Genomic DNA, 19,067 nt, shown 5'->3' on the forward strand with positions numbered 1-19,067 from the left:
ATGTCTATATAGTGTAGTGAATGTATCATAGTCTAGGGCCAATTTTAGAGGGAAACCAATTAGCTTATCTGTATGTTTTTGGGATGTGGGAGAAAACCAGAGCGCCCAGAGGAAACCCATGTAGTTACGGGGAGAACACACAAACTCCTTGGAAATGTTGACCTGGCTGGGATTCAAACTGGGGACCTAGCGCTACAAGGCGAGAGCGATAACCACTGCGCCACCGTGCTGACCACAGCTGAGTTGCCTCCATCCATCCCTCTATCTTGCAGTCTCAGCCTGTCTCATCCTCCCTCCTCCTCTCTGTCTCTCTCTTCCTCTTCCTGTCTCTTGGCTTCCAGTGACAGCGGAGTCAGGCAGACAAAGGGATGGAAGGAGGCGGCTGTCTGAGCTGTTCTGCTGGGAGCTCACTGCACGGGGGGGAGAGGCGCGAGGTAGCGGATGTGGAAAGTGGACTAAATATACACAAAATAGCGGCATATGGGTGCCCGCGATGCTCGATATATAGCGGGCGCTTATATGTACACAATCAGGGGCGTAACTAGAAATCACTGGGCCCCCCTGCGGATATTTGGATCAGGCCCCCCCCATAGGTGCCAAATAATCGTAATGGGGCAGCGTTTCACTGTAAATTAATTGTAAAGTGGGCAGCATTTTACCAGACAATCGTAATGTGGGCCAGAAAATCGTAATGTGGGCCTTTAGAAAATCATAATGTGGGCAGAGTTCACAAAAAAAATCGTAACGTGAGCAGCAGTCACCAGAAAATTGTAACGTGGACAGCATTCACCAGACAATCGTAATGTGGGCAGCGTTCATCAGAATATCGTAATGTGGGCAGAGTTCACCAGAAAATTGTAATGTGGGCAGCGTTCACCACAAAATTGTAACATGGACAGCATTCACCAGACAATCGTAACGTGGGCAGTGTTCACCAGAAAATTGTAATGTGGGCCAGAAAATCGTAATGTGGGCAGCGTTCACCAGAAAATCGTAACGTGGACAGCATTCACCAGACAATCGTAACGTGGGCAGTGTTCACCAGAAAATCGTAATGTGAGCCAGAAAATCGTAATGTGGGCAGAGTTCACAAGAAAATCGCAATGTGGGCAGCAGTCACCAGAAAATCGCCATGTGGGCAGCAGTCACCAGAAAATCGCAATGTGGGCAGCAGTCACCAGAAAATCCTAATGTGGGCAGCATACACCAGAAAATCGCAATGTGGGCAGCAGTCACCAGAAAATCGCAATGTGGGCAGCAGTCACCAGAAAATCGCAATGTGGGCAGCAGTCACCAGAAAATCCTAATGTGGGCAGCAGACACCAGAAAATCGCAATGTGGGCAGCAGACACCTGAAAATCGCAATGTGGGCAGCAGACACCTTAAAATCGCAATGTGGGCAGCAGACACCTGAAAATCGTAATGTGGGCAGCAGACACCTGAAAATCGTAATGTGGGCAGCAGACACCTGAAAATCGTAATGTGGGCAGCAGACACCTGAAAATCGCAATGTGGGCAGCAGACACCTGAAAATCGTAATGTGGGCAGCAGACACCTGAAAATCGCAATGTGGGCAGCAGACACCTGAAAATCGCAATGTGGGCAGCAGTGACCAGAAAATCGTAATGTGGGCAGCAGTAACCAGAAAATCCTAATGTGGGCAGCAGACACCAGAAAATCGTAATGTGGGCAGCAGACACCAGAAAATCCTAATGTGAGCAGCAGTCACCAGAAAATCGCAATGTAGGCAGCAGTCACCAGAAAATCACAATGTAGGCAGCAGTCACCAGAAAATCACAATGTAGGCAGCAGACACCTGAAAATCACAATGTAGGCAGCAGACACCTGAAAATCACAATGTAGGCAGCAGACACTAGAAAAAAAATGCACCTGTGAAAAAAAAAAACAATTCACTTACCTGACAGAAGTCTTCTCCTCTCCCGGCATCTGGCTCGCAGCTCCCCGAGTCCTCCTGCAGCACATCTCCCGCGCTGACAGGCAGAGTGCAGGGCTACGGCAAGATGGCTGCCGAAGCCCTGTACTAGAGACACAAATAGTCTCCAGTGTAGGGATTCTTCGGCGGCCATCTTGCCGTAGCCCTGCTCTGCCTGCCAGAGACTATGCAGGCTGCTGGAGCGGGGCTGCGGGGAATGAACTGGCGCAGGGTCTATTAGACGCTGCGGCCAGTTGAGCACCTTGCTGGGGGGTCCAGAGCAGCGCTCCCCCCGCGCACAGTGAGCGGCCCCAGAGCAGCCCCAGGCCCCCCTGCGGCTGAGGGGGTCGCATCCCCGGTAGGTACGCCGGTGTACACAATTCTCTGCGCCCAGCAAAATAGTGTGTGCTAGGGCCCAGAAAATATCAGTTCTAAGTAGAGCTGCTCAAATCCGGAACCGGGAGACATCTGGATAGTTCTATCTGGATATCTCCCAGTTACCTGTGCGGGGTGGGCGGGTTAATCTTACCTGTCTGACGTCTTCTTCGGTCCATCCCTCGGCGCCTCCCATAATGCGGTCCAAGCGGCGGTCACGTGATTACAAACACTTCCTCCTTCCGGGTTGAAGGAGGAAGTGTTTGTAATCACGTGATGCGCGTGGAGTGCATTGTGGGAGGCGCCGAGGGATGGACCGAAGAAGACGTCAGACAGGTAAGATTAACCCGCCCACCCCGCACAGGTAACTGGGAGATATCCGGATAGAACTATCCGGATGTCTCCCAGTTCCGAATTTGAGCAGCCCTAGTTCTAAGGAAAAGCCACAACTATTTTAGCCCAAAACAGCAATACACATGATTATAATCAAATGTTATCAAAATGTATTAATACATCATATCACACTATCAAATAATGTTAGAAACTATTAAAAGATCCTCTCCATGCACAATCCATGATAGATTAAATGATTAACCATAAGGTATACATCATTGAATGCAGCTGCTATATGTCAATTGGAAGTAGGAGTATAAAGTAATGAATAAATCAAGTATTGAGCCTTTAGGGAAAAGAACCCAGGTTCAAGGAGTATTGATCAGGTGCTAATAAACTACATAGGGTCCTGAAGGGACAAAGGTGCAAAGCAATTTTGCGCAAACATACATACATACAAGAACCAAATCCAAAACAAGATATGCAAAAAGCTGAGAGGCAAAGTGCAGTGAAACAGTGGCGACTATGATCCAGGAATTGGGAAGGTGTGAGCAAAAGAGAGCAATGCTGTACCCAGACCAAGCAGCAATTGAGGATGGATTGAGTGTGGAGATGCGGGGAAATCTCCTACAGCCAATGGCACCTGATGCCAGACTAAATAGTGGGAGGCGGCGATCACGTGAGCGCTGGGACTAGCCGCTCACGTGCAGGGCCGGCCTTAGGTTTCACAGCGCCCTGAGCGTAACCAGATTTTGGTGCCCCCCCCATTCCTCTTGACGAGCGCGCGCACACGCCCATGTGCAAGTTCCCCTTTAGTGTGTATAGGCAGATCCCCTCCCCCCTTTTAGTGTATATATTGGCAGATCCCCCTTTAGTATATATATGCAGATCCCCTTTTAGTGTATATAGGCAGATTTCCCCCCCCCCCCCCCCCCCCCCTGTTAGTGAATAGAGGCAGATCCCCCTTTAATATATAGGCAGATCGCCCTTTAGTGTATTTAGTCAGATCCCCTTTTAGTGTATATAAGCAGATCCCCTCCCCCCCTTTAGTGTAAGTAAGCAGATCCCCCTTTAGTATATATAGGCAGATTCCCCACTTTAGTGTAAATAAACAGATCCCCCTTTTAGTGTATATAGCTAGACAGATAAATAAAGTATAGTATACAAGCAGACCCCCCTTTAGCGTATATAGGCACCCTCCCCCCACTTCCCCAACCGGGAGGCAGTTGGGGAATCTCACTTTTCTGCTTGTAGCTGGGGACAGAAGATGGCCAGGAGTCAGGAGTGACAGGCAGGTCTTTCTCTAATTAGTGCGCAGCGCAGACATCACCTGTGAGTGAGGGGTGGGGCTACTGGAATGCATGGCTCACACAGACTCTGTAAGAGGCAGCAGCAGGTTCCTGGAGTCTTCGCCCCCATCACCCCCAGCGGCACCAGGGGGCGGAGCTATCACTTGCAGCAATCACAGATGGACCCGGAGCCTGCAGCCAGCAGGTAGAAATATAGCCAGGGCCAGTTGAATGCCCATCACGTGCGCCCCCTGGTCGCTCAGGCCGGCCATGCTCACGTGACTCCCACCAGTAGTCATCACTGCAAGGCAACAACGGGCTTTCTTGTTTTTTGGCTTCATGTTTTTGGGCTAAAATAGGTGTGGCTTTTCCTATATATCGGGCTCCCAAATTTACACTCTGGCACCCAAAGACCGCTATTTTGTATTGGCGCCTATGTCGGCATCCATTTCGTTCACTTGCCGCATCCGCCCTTTTTTCCTACTCCGCCACCGGACAGGAACACAAACATAGAATAGTTAGGTTTATTTTAATAAAGTTTACTTAGAGGTGTAAAACAAGGGATGCCCCCATGGGCGTAACAATAGGGAATGCAGCCCATGCTCTTGCGGGGGGCCCGCTCAGGGCCATTTTTGGGGGCTGGAGGGGTCGCAGCATGAGGGGAGAGCTTGGTGGCATGCCGGTGGGAGGGGGGACTCTCCCCGCCAGCATTGACGAAAGTGTATGCAGGCGGCAGGGCAGCGGCAGATACATACCTTCCTTGCGTTCCAGTGCGGATGTTTCTCCCTCTAGTGTCTGATGCGACTTCCTGTTTAAACAGGAAGTTGTGTCAGAAGCTAGAGAGAGGAGCATCCGTGGAACGCAAGGAAGGTATGTATCTGCCACTGCCCGCCGCCTGCATACACATTCGTCAATGCTGGAGGGGAGCGCAGGGGGAGAGCCCGAGGTCCCCACCGACGTGCCACCAAGCTCTCCCCTCATGCTGCGATCCCTCCAGCCCCAAAAACTTCCCTGAGCGGGCCCGAGGGGGGAGGGGGGCCCGCTCAAAATTTCTGCAGGGGAGCCCGGCGATTTCTAGTTATGCCCCTAGATGCCCCTATTTTTTATTGCTATTTGGATACCTTTTCTCCTTGTTGCTTTGTATGTTTGCTAAAAACAGTGTGCCTTGGGAGATAAGTTAACGTGGACTTTGCTTAATAAAAAACACGGTGCCTTGTAAGGTAAGTTGACACGGACTTTCAGAATATTTGTTTTTCCCCTCCTGTTGCTTAAAACTGGAGGTAGGCATTTTTATAAAAAAAAACAAAAAAAACAAACATGCTACCTGATCCTAGGGGCTAGCCAGAGTAGCCTTGATTACCGCCGTTCTCCGACGCTCCTGTGGCCAGATATCAAGTAGTTTCACTTTCAGTGACCACTAGGGTCACGACGCTGCAAGCTCTGCTCTGTGCGTCTCATTACAGAGCACAGTGCAGGGAGGTGGGGGAGTGGCGAGGGAGAGGCGGAGCTGCCCAGTGAGAGCTGGGGATTGCATTAGGAACGCCTCCTGTGGGCCTTTTGTAGGAGTGCCTCTCCTGCAAGGAATGCCCCTTCCCCTCGAGATTGCAGACAAGCTGCCTGTTGACAATTGTGGGGGGTGACAGCACGGCACACAGAGGCATGTCAGGGACCAGGAAACATACCTCTGTGTCCCATCTGCAAGCCCCGCCTCGCCTCGAGTACACTTGAAACAATGGTAAGTTTTTTTCTTTACTCATTCTGGTGTCCTTAAAGATAAAGTTATCATCATAGCTACATCGTTTGGTTTTTCTAAAAAAAGACATCCATCTATCAAGTTCAATGAGGAAAAAAATAAATAACTAGTAAAAATTGGTACAGTATTGCTTTGTGCCCCCACATGTTCCAACTGCTCCAAAGGAAGGGAAAAACCATTACAAGACTTAAAGAGTAACTGTCAGGCTGCAAAAGCTAATTTAAACCTCTATTCTCCTGTGTTAAACAGTTTAGAAGGAAGCCAAAAAGGCAATACTGAAGTTAAAAATCTCTCTTACTTTGATGTTTGCTGAACAGCAAAGCTCTTAATTCCCAAGCTCCTAAGGAGGCCGGCAGGCCGCATAACAGATACTGCAAAGCATTCTGGGGCTGCTTTTTCTCCCTACTGCACTCCCTTGGTCCTCCCCTTCATTTCCCTATTCCGCCCTAAGGCTGCTTTCACAGTGGGAAGTTACAGGCTCATGTTACAGCGGCTTGTAACAGCAGCCTAAACTCACAGCACTGATAAATCAATGTGCTGTTCACAGGGCACATGTTCCGTTAGTGTATACTGCGTGAGTCGCTATTGTTCCTAGCCACATGGCTAATTAATATTCACTGCACAGTAGTGTTGTCCGGACCGGATCATGAACCATTAGGATCTTTGATCCTGATCTTTTGTGAGTGGAATCATCAGGAAGCAGGGAGGATATGACATCACAATTGGCTTCATAGAAGACAGACAAAGATGGAGCCTGCCATGAGCTGTCAGGAGCATCATTTTCTGCAAATACTATATAAAAATTCTGTGAAATCCAAACGTGGACAGTGAAATGCATATGTAATGTAAGTACAGCCAATACTTAGGTACTGATATGTGTGTTTTTTTTCTCTGAGACCCGATACCTAACAGCTCCTCTTTGAAGAAACTCTGAAAGAAAGATAACCCCCTGGGGGGATACTTACCTAGGAAGGAGGAAGCCTCTGGATCCTAATGAGGCTTCCCCTGTCCTCCTCCTTCCTGGAAATCCAGTGCTGGAAGCTCCTGGAACCACAGCCAACAAGGATGCCAGCTGCGGCTTGACTTCGCCTGTTCAGTAGAGCGGACCCAATAGGGCTCGGCTATTTCCACCTGAGCCCAATTGGAAAGCCGCTACTGCGCCTGCGTTTTAAAGCACTTTATTCCACAGATAGGAATGTAATGTAATTTCTGCCCTTTAGAGATTGAAACCCGACTCTGCGTTAACTCCGTAACTTTTGGTGGGACTTTTTCCATGGATCCCCCTCTGGCATGCCGCTGTCCAGGTGTTAGGCCCCTTGAACCAACTTTTCCATCACTTGTGGCCAGAAACAGTCCCTCAAAGGACCTAAAAAAGTGCGAACCGCCATAGACTTCAATGGACAGGCAAATTCTAAAATCTCCAAAAATTCACACGTCACCCACCTTCTGGGCCTAAGACAGACCCTCGTGCCGGTGCACTTCTCCTGCAGGTACACCACTCCTGCTCCACTAGCGTAGAAATTCAAAAACGGAGACTGCACACAAAGGGCTTTAGCAACTAGCTGTATTAGTGAGCATGTAGAGGCACATACACAACATGTTTCGGGCGGAGCCCTTCCTCAGGTGTGCCACACCCTTCACCAGTGACACCTAAATACCTTCCCACACACAGGAAGTCATGTGACAATCACATGACCCAAAGAAGCAGATACAAACATATCAATTAACCATTAAGGGAACTACACCAAAGGTGTCTACCCCAATAAGAACTGAGGAGTAGGACACCCAGACATAGTCGATTTATATAGTAATTCTTTCAATAGCAATATAATTTCATCATATTTAACGATACCAATCTTGGAAAGTCCTTTTATAAACATTCTGCGCAATCCATTTCATCCTAGGAGAAAAACATCATAGAAAACATCTTAAGCTCAAATTTTCGTTTAGGCCATTAGGGCATACACAATCAAATTTTCTTATCCATTTAGCCTCACACTGCAGCAGCAGTTTCTTTCGATTGCCACCTCTCAGGAGCTTTGGCACATCCTCAACCACAAACCAACGCAATTGACTTGCTCTATGGCGAGATTGTAGGAAGTGCCTGGACACCGAGGTTTCATACTCTTTTTTACCCAAAGCAAAAATAGTAACATCTCGTTTATGCTCCTGTATCCGCTCCTTCACTGGTCTCTCAGTCTTCCCAATGTATACATACCCACAGGGGCACTTGAGCCCGTACACCACATACGAGCTCAAGCAGGAAAACCTGCCCCTGATGGGCATGCTGGACCCAGTGGAAGGATGAGAGACACTGTTGCCCTTAATGATGGCTCCACAACAGTTGCAGCCTTAACAGGGGAATGTGCCTTTCCTGGCACTAAGGGTCATTTCTTTCTTTTTAACAAGGATATCAGATTTGCATACCCAATCCTTTATTGTTTTACCCCTGCGGTAAGCAAACACGGGAGGGTCAGTGAACAATCTTCCAAACATCTTATCCTGTTCAAGGATAGGCCAAAATTTCCGCACCACTGAACAAATTCGTTCAGACAGATAGCCATAGTTGCACACAAAGGGCAACCGATCCGAGACTCGTTTTTCCTTAGGCAACAATAAATCCTCTCTGGCCATAGATCTCACTTACCCACTGATCTTTCGAAGAGCACGTCCATCGTAACCCTATTGAGACTTTTTTTTAATCAAACCCTCTGCGGCAATGTCATAACCTTCGATTTTTGTCGAAATGCGCCGGGCCCTTAAAAACTGACCCTTTGGAATGCCCTTTTTCACCGTAGTCGCATGAAAACTAGCGGTACGCAATAGATTGTTTCGCTCCGTAGGTTTTTGATATAAACCTACGGAGCGAAACAATCTATTGCGTACCGATAATCGAAGATTATGACATTGCCGCAGAGGGTTTGATTAAAAAAATGTCTCAAAAGGGTTACGATGGACGTGCTCTTCAAAAGATCAGTGGGGAAGTGAGATCTATGGCCAGAGAGGATTTATTGTTGCCTAAGGAAAAACGAGTCTCGGATCGGTTGCCCTTTGTGTGCAACTATGGCTATCTGTCTGAACGAATTCGTTCAGTGGTGCGGAAATTTTGGCCTATCCTTGAACAGGATAAGATGTTTGGAAGATTGTTCACTGACCCTCCCGTGTTTGCTTACCGCAGGGGTAAAACAATAAAGGATTGGGTATGCAAATCTGATATCCTTGTTAAAAAGAAAGAAATGACCCTTAGTGCCAGGAAAGGCACATTCCCCTGTTTAGGCTGCAACTGTTGTGGAGCCATCATTAAGGGCAACAGTGTCTCTCGGAAGCAGTAGATTTGGGCGCATGAGACAAGTGGACAAAAAGGGCGCCCCATTCACTTTCATTATAAATATCGTTTAATGGGCGCTGAACGGGGAAAATAAGGCGCCGGAGATTTTTAAGGATTTATAACGGCGCCCGGAGATTTTTAAGGATTTATAACTATGTTTGTGATGATTTAAGTTTACAAAATGAGCCCGTGACGAATAACGTTTATGAAGATAATAAATCACTATTTCTAAAACATTTCTAACACATTATTATCCACCCAAAAAAATAATTTACATTTTTTTTCTTTACATTCTTTATTTATTCATGTCTGTAAAACATTATTATCCATAGGGGGTTTTAGGTTTAGGCACCAACAGGGGGGTCTTAGGTTTAGGCACCTACAGGGGGGTCTTAGGTTTAGGCACTAACAGGGGGGTCTTAGGTTTAGGCACCAACAGGGGGGTCTTAGGGTTAGGCACTAACAGGGGGGTCTTAGGGTTAGGCACCAACAGGGGGGTCTTAGGGTTAGGCACCAACAGGGGGGTCTTAGGGTTAGGCACCAACAGGGGGGTCTTAGGTTTAGGCACCAATAGGGGGTCTAGGGGTTAGGGATAGGTACAGGGAGGGTTTTTAATAAACGAAAATATAAGTTTCACTTTACAAACAGGGAAGATTAACGTTTTAAGAATTGCCGATCTCATACACATTATTTAGTGATTTATACATTTTTAAATCACTATTTATAAACGAAATTCTACACAATAATTTCTATAAACGATATTTCCATTTATCGTTTATACCACGCGCCCTTTTTTCCCGACGCCCTTTTCGTACGTACGCGTGTCTCTCATCCTTCCACTGGGTCCAGTATGCCCATCAGGGGCAGGTTTTCCTGCTTGAGCTCGTATGTGGTGTACGGGCTCAAGTGCCCCTGTGGGTATGTTTACATTGGGAAGACTGAGAGACCAGTGAAGGAGCGGATACAGGAGCATAAGCGAGATGTTACAAACTTTGCTATGGGTAAAAAAGAGTATGAAACCTCGGTGTCCAGGCACTTCCTACAATCTCACCATAGAGCAAGTCAATTGCGTTGGTTTGTGGTTGAGGATGTGCCAAAGCTCCTGAGAGGTGGCAATCGAAAGAAACTGCTGCTGCAGTGTGAGGCTAAATGGATAAGAAAATTTGACTATGTATGCCCTAATGGCCTAAACGAAAATTTGAGCTTAAGATGTTTTCTATGATGTTTTTCTCCTAGGATGAAATGGATTGCGCAGAATGTTTATAAAAGGACTTTCCAAGATTGGTATCGTTAAATATGATGAAATTATATTGCTATTGAAAGAATTACTATATAAATCGACTATGTCTGGGTGTCCTACTCCTCAGTTCTTATTGGGGTAGACACCTTTGGTGTAGTTCCCTTAATGGTTAATTGATATGTTTGTATCTGCTTCTTTGGGTCATGTGATTGTCACATGACTTCCTGTGTGTGGGAAGGTATTTAGGTGTCACTGGTGAAGGGTGTGGCACACCTGAGGAAGGGCTGCGCCCGAAACATGTTGTGTATGTGCCTCTACATGCTCACTAATACAGCTAAAGCCCTTTGTGTGCAGTCTCCGTTTTTGAATTTCCAAATTCTAAAATCTAGAGGTTTTAGAATTTGCCTGCCCATTGAAGTCTTAGGCTGTTCGCACTTTTGCGAACCTTTACGGCAAACTCGTGCTCACGAACCGAAAATTTAAAGGGATACTGTAGGGGGGTCAGGGGAAAATGAGTTGAACTTACCCGGGGCTTCTAACGGTCCCCCGCAGACATCCTGTGTTGGCGCAGCCACTCACCGATGCTCCGGCCCCGTCTCCGGTTCACTTCTGGAATTTCAGACTGTAAAGTCTGAAAACCACTGCGCCTGCGTTGCCGTGTCCTCGATCCCGCTGATGTCATCAAGAGCGCACAGCGCAGGCCCAGTATGGTCTGTGTCTGCGCAGTACACTCCTGGTGACATCAGCGGGAGCGAGGACACGGGCGTGCAGGCGCAGTGGTTTTCTGACTTTAAAGTCAGAAATTCCAGAAGTGAACTGGAGGCAGGGCCAGAGCATCGGTGAGTGGCTGCGCCAACACAGGATGTCTGCGGGGGACCATTAGAAGCCCCGGGTAAGTTCAGCTCATTTTCCCCCGACCCCCCTACAGTATCCCTTTAATGTTCGGGTCATCTCTACGGCTCACCCACGGCAGTGTAATGAAGACATTTATAGGCATTTGAGGTTTCTTCTTTAAAAGGTATAAAATACAAATCTTATTCCTCTTTAGTCCAGTGATTAATATTAAGCCACAATGCAGTACTCACTTTATGCTCTGCCGTGGTGGTGACAGGTATGTGGATGCCCTGCGTTGTGGTGTCAGGCAGCGGCAGCGGAAGTGGGGCGACAGGATCTGGGTTGAGAAATATGAGCAAATAGGGTGTCAGAGATGAGCAGAAACAATACACGTAGGTACACTGAGTCAAAGACTATTTGATTCTGAAAACAATGCCAGGTTAGCAGGGCTGGATTTGTAGATCTTACCGCCCAAGGCCCACTGTCACCAACCTCGGGCCTTGGAGCGAGCACAGCACAGGATGGGAGGAGCGCAGGACCAGTGGAAGCAAGGCAGCCACGGATTGGGTTTGTGACTACATGTTTGGCAGAGAAACTGCTTTGGTGTTCCCAGCCCACTTCCAGCCCATTACTTCCTGATGCCCTTGGCCATGGCCTTTGTGGCCTTGCCTCAAATCCGGCCATTCAGGTCAGCCTCATGTGACACACTAGGCGTGATTCACAAAAGCGTGATAACTGATAGCACGGCCGTGCTATGCCGTTACCACGTGATATGACACGTGCAAAGGTTTGCACGGGTAAAGGTTTACGCCCCCCACGAGTTTGCACGTGAAAGCACAAGTGATCATGCACAAACCTTCATTTAGCACGTGGGCGTAAGCCTTTACGCATGCAAACCATCTCGTGGTACTGAATAGCACGGCCGTGCTATCAGTTATCACGCTTTTCTTAATCAAGCCCAATGTATAAACACACACATACACCGCATACACACATCGGACATGATTCACAAAGCTTTTTCACCTGTTTTCCTTTGTTTTCACCTTATCTATGTTACATTTTTAAGCTTCCACAAAGCAAAAATATAATATAATTAAGGTAAGAAAAGGAAGATTGAAATGAAGTTAAGCAGGACAACTTACTTTGAGTGATTATTTTGCTTGTAAATGTGCTGAAAGGTTATGTTTATCAATAAGTTGATAAATAACTCATGTGATTTGTGCAGGCTGGTTGAGACTGCTGGTTAGTGGAATTCCGAATATCCAAAACTCTACTGTATCTCAAAAACTATAAAATACCGAATGATGATTTTTTTGCAGCACAAATGAGCACACACACAGCACTACCCAACCATACCCGTTTCATGCCCATAGGCTATTGTACAGGGGCTGGGTGATGTTATTGTCAGGGAAAAAATAAGTGCTATTATCTTCAAAACCAAAGCAGAAAAACATCTTATTTTTTGCAGCACATATACAATACAATGCAATACAATAACATCTGTAAAGTGTTTTTCTCCCATAGGACTCACAGCACATAGGTATGTCTCAGATCAATACAGGGTTGAAAGCAGGACTGTGTTAATGATGAAATAGTCAGGTGTTCATATATATGCAGGCTAAAGAGGTGGATTTTCAGTTTGGACTTAAATGCTTCCAGGGATGGAGATGTCCTGATTGGGTGTGGCAGGGAGTGCCAAAGGATAGGGGCAGCATGACAGAAGGCTCTGCCCTCAAAGGTTTTGAGGTGGACTTTGGGGGTGACCAAGTTATTAAATCCTTTTGATCTAAGATTGTGGGGGGTGTGATGCAGTTGCAACAACAAGTCCTTCAGGTATCCAGGGCCCAGATTGTGCAAGGATTTGAATGTGAATAAGTCATTCGTAAAGGGGCAGTATGGCGAAAAAAATGTAAAATGTAAAATATGTGCAAACATAGACAAATAAGAAGTACGTTTTTTCCAGAGTAAAATGAGCCATAAATTATTTTTCTCCTATGTTGCTGTCACTTACAGTAGGTAGTAGAAATCTGACAGAAGCGACAGGTTTTGGACTATTCCATCTCTTCATGGGGAATTTTCAGAGATTTACTTATTTTCAAAAGCACTTAGTGAATGGCAGTTGCTACGTCCAACTGCCAAAAAACTGTGTAGTGAGCAGGGAGGCTGGCCAGCATCATTGTTTAAATTCTTTTTAGGGAATATCTTTACAAAAAATAAGTCTTGCTGAGAATCCCCTATGAAGAGATGGACTAGTCCAAAACCTGTCGCTTCTGTCAGATTTCTGCTGTCTACCGTTAGTGATAGCAACATAGGAGAAAAGTAATTTATGGATCATTTTACTCTGGAAAAAAAACGTAATTCCTATTTGTCTATGTTTGCACATATTTTAAATTTTACAATTTTTCACCCCTTTAGTGCCTCTTTAAGCAGAATTTCCCATTTCATTGGTAGCCATAGTGGAACAAACATAGCGCTAACAAAACATAATGGGTTTGTGCTGATTGTAGGGGGGGCAGATCCAAGGAGCTGGGACTATACTGTTTTTCTTCTGTATAAATAATAATAATATAACGTTTCAGAGATGTTTTATAAACACTTTTCTAACTTATAAAATAATTAAATAAATAAATCATGAATCAGTCTCCAGGATATTTTTCTCTTTGAAACCTGAAGAACAATCTCTTACCTTTTTTATCTTTATCCTGTAGTGTAGAAAATAAACAATAACTAAATACAAAAACAACTCTTTGGTCTTTTTCAAATAAAAGTTACAATGCTAAAAAAAAGTGCTACCATCACCAAACGTGTTTGTGCTTCTCATTGTTATATCTATGTATGGGCGTAACAATAGGGGATGCAGCCCATGATCTCGCGGGGGGGGACAACATACCTTATGTGCGCTCCAGCGCGGCTGTTTCTCCCTCTAGTGTCTGACACGACTTCCTGTTTATACAGGAAGTCGCGTCAGAAGCTAGAGAGAGGAACATCCGTGGAAGGCATGGAAGGTATGTATCTGCCACTGCCCCGCCGCCTGCATACCCACACTATTCAATGCTTGAGGGGAGCGCAGAGGGGAGAGCCCGAGGTGAGGTGGGGGCCCTACCCCCTCCCCACCGACGTGCCACCAAGCTCTCCCCTCATGCTGCGACCCCTCCAGCCACCCAAAAACGGTCTTGAGCGGGCCCGGGGGGAGGGGGGACCCACTCAGAATTTCTGCAGGGGGGCCCGGCGATTCCTAGTTACGCCCCTGTATCTATGTTATATGAATTTTGTCATTCTAAGATTATTCTGAAGGTGGTTATGTTTAATATATGGTACCTAAAATATTGATATGTTTGTTTTTTGACATTTTTTTATGTTACCTCTACAGGTACCAAAGAGTAATCAACAAATTTATTTTCATTTCAGGTTAATTTGAAGTCACTTATTACGTTTATGTTTTTATTTTATTATTGCCTATTTTTAAACATTTTAAATTTTTAGCAATATTATTATTATTATTATTATTAGTATTATAAGTTACAACCCCCCAAAAAAATAATATATATATAGATATATATATATATCTATATATATATATATATATATCTATATATATCTATCTATATATATATATATATATATATATATATACGGTATATATATATATATATATATATATATATATATATATATATATATATATATATATATATATATATAATTATCTTATTTTGTAACGTAACCAGTGGTGGCTCCAGCTTCAGCTCCAGCTTCAGCTTGTAAGCCTTCTTCAGACTCTCTTCCTGTTGATTGACAATATTAAAACATACAATTCAGAAGGAGGTAGAGAGATTTTTTGCAAATATGGGTGTCATCCAGATACATTAATTACAAGGGATCTTGCAAGGATTGTGAGGTATTTATGGCAAATAGGTAAGACCCTTGGTTTACTTAAAGGATACCCGAGGTGATATGTGACTTGATGAGATAGACATGTTCAGTGCCTAGCACACAAATAACTATGCTGTGTTCCTTTTTTTCTTTCTCTGCCTGAAAGAGTTTAATATCAGGTATGTAAGTGGCTGACTCAGTCCTGACTCGAGACAGGAAGTGACTACAGTGTGACCCTCACTGATAAGAAATTCCAACTATAAAATACTTTCCTGGTAGAAAATGGCTTCTGAGAGCAGGAAAGAGATAAAAAGGATCAATAGTTCATAGATTTTAGCTCTGGCTTACCGTATATACTCACAAGAAAGCCGAATTTTTTACCCCCAAAAAGTGGGCCAAAAGTTGGGGGGTCGGCTTGCTTGCGAGTCATGTGGTCCGCGGCACTACTTACCCATACTGGGGCACAATACTGGGCACTACCTACCTATACTGGGCACTATACTAGCTATACTGGGCACTATACTAGCTAAACTGGGGCACTATACTAGCTATACTGGGGCACTATCTACCCATACTGGCCACTATACTAGCTATACTGGCCACTTTACTAGCTATACTGGGGCACTACCTACACATACTGGGCACTATACTAGCTATACTGGGCACTATACTAGCTATACTGGGCACTTTACTAGCTATACTGAGGCACTACCTACCCATACTGGCCACTATACTAGCTATACTGGCCACTTTACTAGCTATACTGGGGCACTACCTACACATACTGGGCACTATACTAGCTATACTGGGCACTATACTAGCTATACTGGGCACTTTACTAGCTATACTGTTGCACTACCTACCCATACTGGGCACTATACTAGCTATACTGGGACACACTGGGGGATCACGCAGCCAGGATTTCCTACCCCCGGCTTATATGAGGGTCAATCATTTTTTCCTGGTTTTCCAGGTAAAAGTTGGGGGGTCGGCTTATATGCGGGTCGGCTTGCTTGCGAGTATATATGGTACTTCAATGAATGTGTCATTGAGCAAAAACAATAAAACGGTTAAAACTTAAAAAGTAGATTTATTCATAAAATATAACTGTGGAATAACTTAAAAAGTCATTGTTAGGAGAAGGAAGATAGATACAATTGTTTATTTAATTAGTTTATTTTCGCCTCGGGTGTCCTTTAAAGTGGTCTGAAAGTCAGCATTTCTACTCAACTCTTAAAGATTCCTCACAGCTTTAAACCTACTATACCAGAACATGTTTTTAGCATAACATCACTGAAATGGTTAAACAAAACACTTTGTCCTGCTATTCAGCTTCAAATCCGCATCCAAACTGGAGATAACAGTATTTTTGTTTACATTGCAATGTTGATACATGTGTGTGTAGCAAGTAAAAAACACCTTCTGAGAAGCTTTCTCTGCTTCAGGCACACACAGAGCTCAGAACAACTCATTAGAAGATTTTAATGTATAATAAAAAGCAGACAGACAATATTACTTGTGCAGAAAAGTAAATAGGATAACTGTATGAATATTAAAAAGTAGAAAAACACATTTTTATTGAATGTTATGTCAGAGTTTCAGACCACTTTAATGCCTACACTGACATGGGGAGTTTTTTTTTTACAGACCCCATTCTGTTCACCGTATGCTGCTGGATCCTGGCAACTGTATGTTACTGAGCAAGGGGGCACTCAAGGGAGGCACAGTGATTCCCGGGGGAGGGGGTGGGAGGGGCAGTGCCCCAGCATGCCCCAGTGAGGCACAAGAGAGCACCACTTCCTGCTTGGCCTGAGGGCAGAACGGGGATTACCGCGTATCAACGCAGAAATCCCCAAAGGCTGTTCTGTGTTGCAGTACAATGCGACCGTTGCACGCCAAAAAAAAAAGAAAAAAGCCAACGCACAGTGTGAAAGCGGCCTAACTTGACAGGATCTGGGGCAGCACACACCCTAAAAACCTTTGTACACCCCCCCCCCCCCCCCCCTTCAAAAACAAAAAACGAAAAAAAACAAATCTTACCTTTCTAGGAGGTGCTAAAATAAAAATAATATCAATTAATAATTATTTTATTGTAATTATTTCACAATAACAACGCAAAATCTAATTATTGATATTGCTTTTGTAAGTCATGATTATGGACTGCTGAAACACTTTAAAGTGGATCTGAACTCTTGCACAGGACACAAGGAAAACAGAGAAAGGCACCCTGTGTGTTTTTAGAGAATTTAGCCTGTCTAATCCCCCCTCATCTTCAAGTAATCACAAGTGTAATTTGATCTCTCAGCTCCCATGGCCATGGAAGCAGGAAGTAGACACACTGCAGATTTATTGCAGGATATGTATCAGCTGTAACAAAGAAATGTTTCTCTTTGAAAGTTATTATGCTGTTGCTTATCTTTTAAAGCAGAGAGGTTCTGAGTTCAGGTCCGCTTTAAAGGCCTTGCCTCAAATGGCCGACCAAACTTATCAAAAACTTAAAAATTGCACTAAAAAAATAATGCCAAAATAAAAAAGATAATATGCATGTCTGAGTGTTATGCGCACACACACACACACACACACACACACCGCACACACACACACACACCACACACCACACACACACTATACACACACCACGCACACACACACACACCACACCACACCACACACACACACACACCACACACACCACACCACACCACACACACACACACACACACACACACACACACCACACACACACCACACACACCACGCACACACACACACCACACACACACACACACACACCACACCACACACACTGCACACACCACACCACACACACACACACCACACCACACACACACTATACACACACCACGCACACACACACCACACCGCACACACACACACACCACACACACACTATACACACACCACACACACACACACACACCACACCGCACACACACAAACACACCACACCACACCGCACACACACACCACACCACACACACACACACACACACACACACACCACACCACACACACTGCACATACCACACCACACACACACACACCACACACACTGCACACACCACACCACACACACCGCACACACACACACACACACACTGCACACACCACACCACACCCACCGCGCACACACACACACACACACTGCACGCACACACACACACACACACTGCACACACCACACCACACACACACACACACACACACACCACACCACACACACTGCACACACCACACACACCGCACACACACACACACACACACTGCACACACCACACCACACACACCGCACACACACACGCACACACACTGCACGCACACACACACACACACACACACTATATACACACACACACACACCACACACACACACACACACTCCACACACACACTACACACACACACAAACACACACCACACACACACACCACACACACACCACACACACAACAAATATAACAATAATGCTGCTCAAGTGAAGCCCTTACCTCCATTGCAGATGTGATTGGTGTATGCAGAAAAAGCTTTATTTGGATCTTAAAGGAGGCCTGAACTACTGTAAGAGGGATATGGAGGCGTATGTATTAGTACGCCGCCTGTGTGCTAGGCGCAGGGTGAGCTGCACCACGTCTCTTCCTGCTGCCACTCATATCCCCGGCGGCATTTACTGCCGTTTCCCCTCCTAGTCATTACAACTCGGAGGGAGGTGTCATTTGAGGCCCGGCGGTCATTGTAACCCTGAATTACCCTCACGCGCCCCACTCAGTACAGCATTAATGCTATGGCGGCGCCTGGTGCACAGAAACTACCTGCTTCAATATGGAGGATGCCATATTTATTTCCTTTTAAACAATGCACATTGCCTGGCAGTCCTGCTGATCCTCTGTCTCTAACCCTTTAAGCCATGGACCCAGAACAAGCATGCAGATAGATCAGGTGCCCTGACTGAATTGTGATGCTTGTTGTAGGTGTGTTTCAGACACCACTGCAGCCAAAGAGATCATCAGCCAAGGCAACTGGTATTGTTTAAAAGGAAACAAATATGGAAGCCTCCATATCACTCTCACTTCAGGTGTCCTTTAAGTACC

General features: G+C 45.5%; 1 protein-coding gene across 1 annotated transcript in view; it reads right to left on the reverse strand.

Moving 5' to 3' along the window:
• LOC137537966 (glutamic acid-rich protein-like) overlaps positions 1-18,473 on the reverse strand; it is a 156,254-nt gene extending 137,781 nt beyond the window's left edge. The window contains exons 1-4 of the mRNA XM_068259889.1: positions 18,468-18,473; positions 14,811-14,870; positions 13,772-13,787; positions 11,337-11,422 (exon numbers count right to left, since the gene is read on the reverse strand). Coding sequence (XP_068115990.1) covers positions 11,337-11,422; positions 13,772-13,787; positions 14,811-14,870; positions 18,468-18,473 — 168 coding nt within the window. The remainder of the gene's footprint in view (positions 1-11,336; positions 11,423-13,771; positions 13,788-14,810; positions 14,871-18,467) is intronic.
• Positions 18,474-19,067: the final 594 nt, after the last annotated feature.

Source organism: Hyperolius riggenbachi, chromosome 11 (genome assembly GCF_040937935.1).
Source record: "Hyperolius riggenbachi isolate aHypRig1 chromosome 11, aHypRig1.pri, whole genome shotgun sequence".
In the NCBI taxonomy this organism is placed as follows: Eukaryota; Metazoa; Chordata; class Amphibia; order Anura; family Hyperoliidae; genus Hyperolius; species Hyperolius riggenbachi.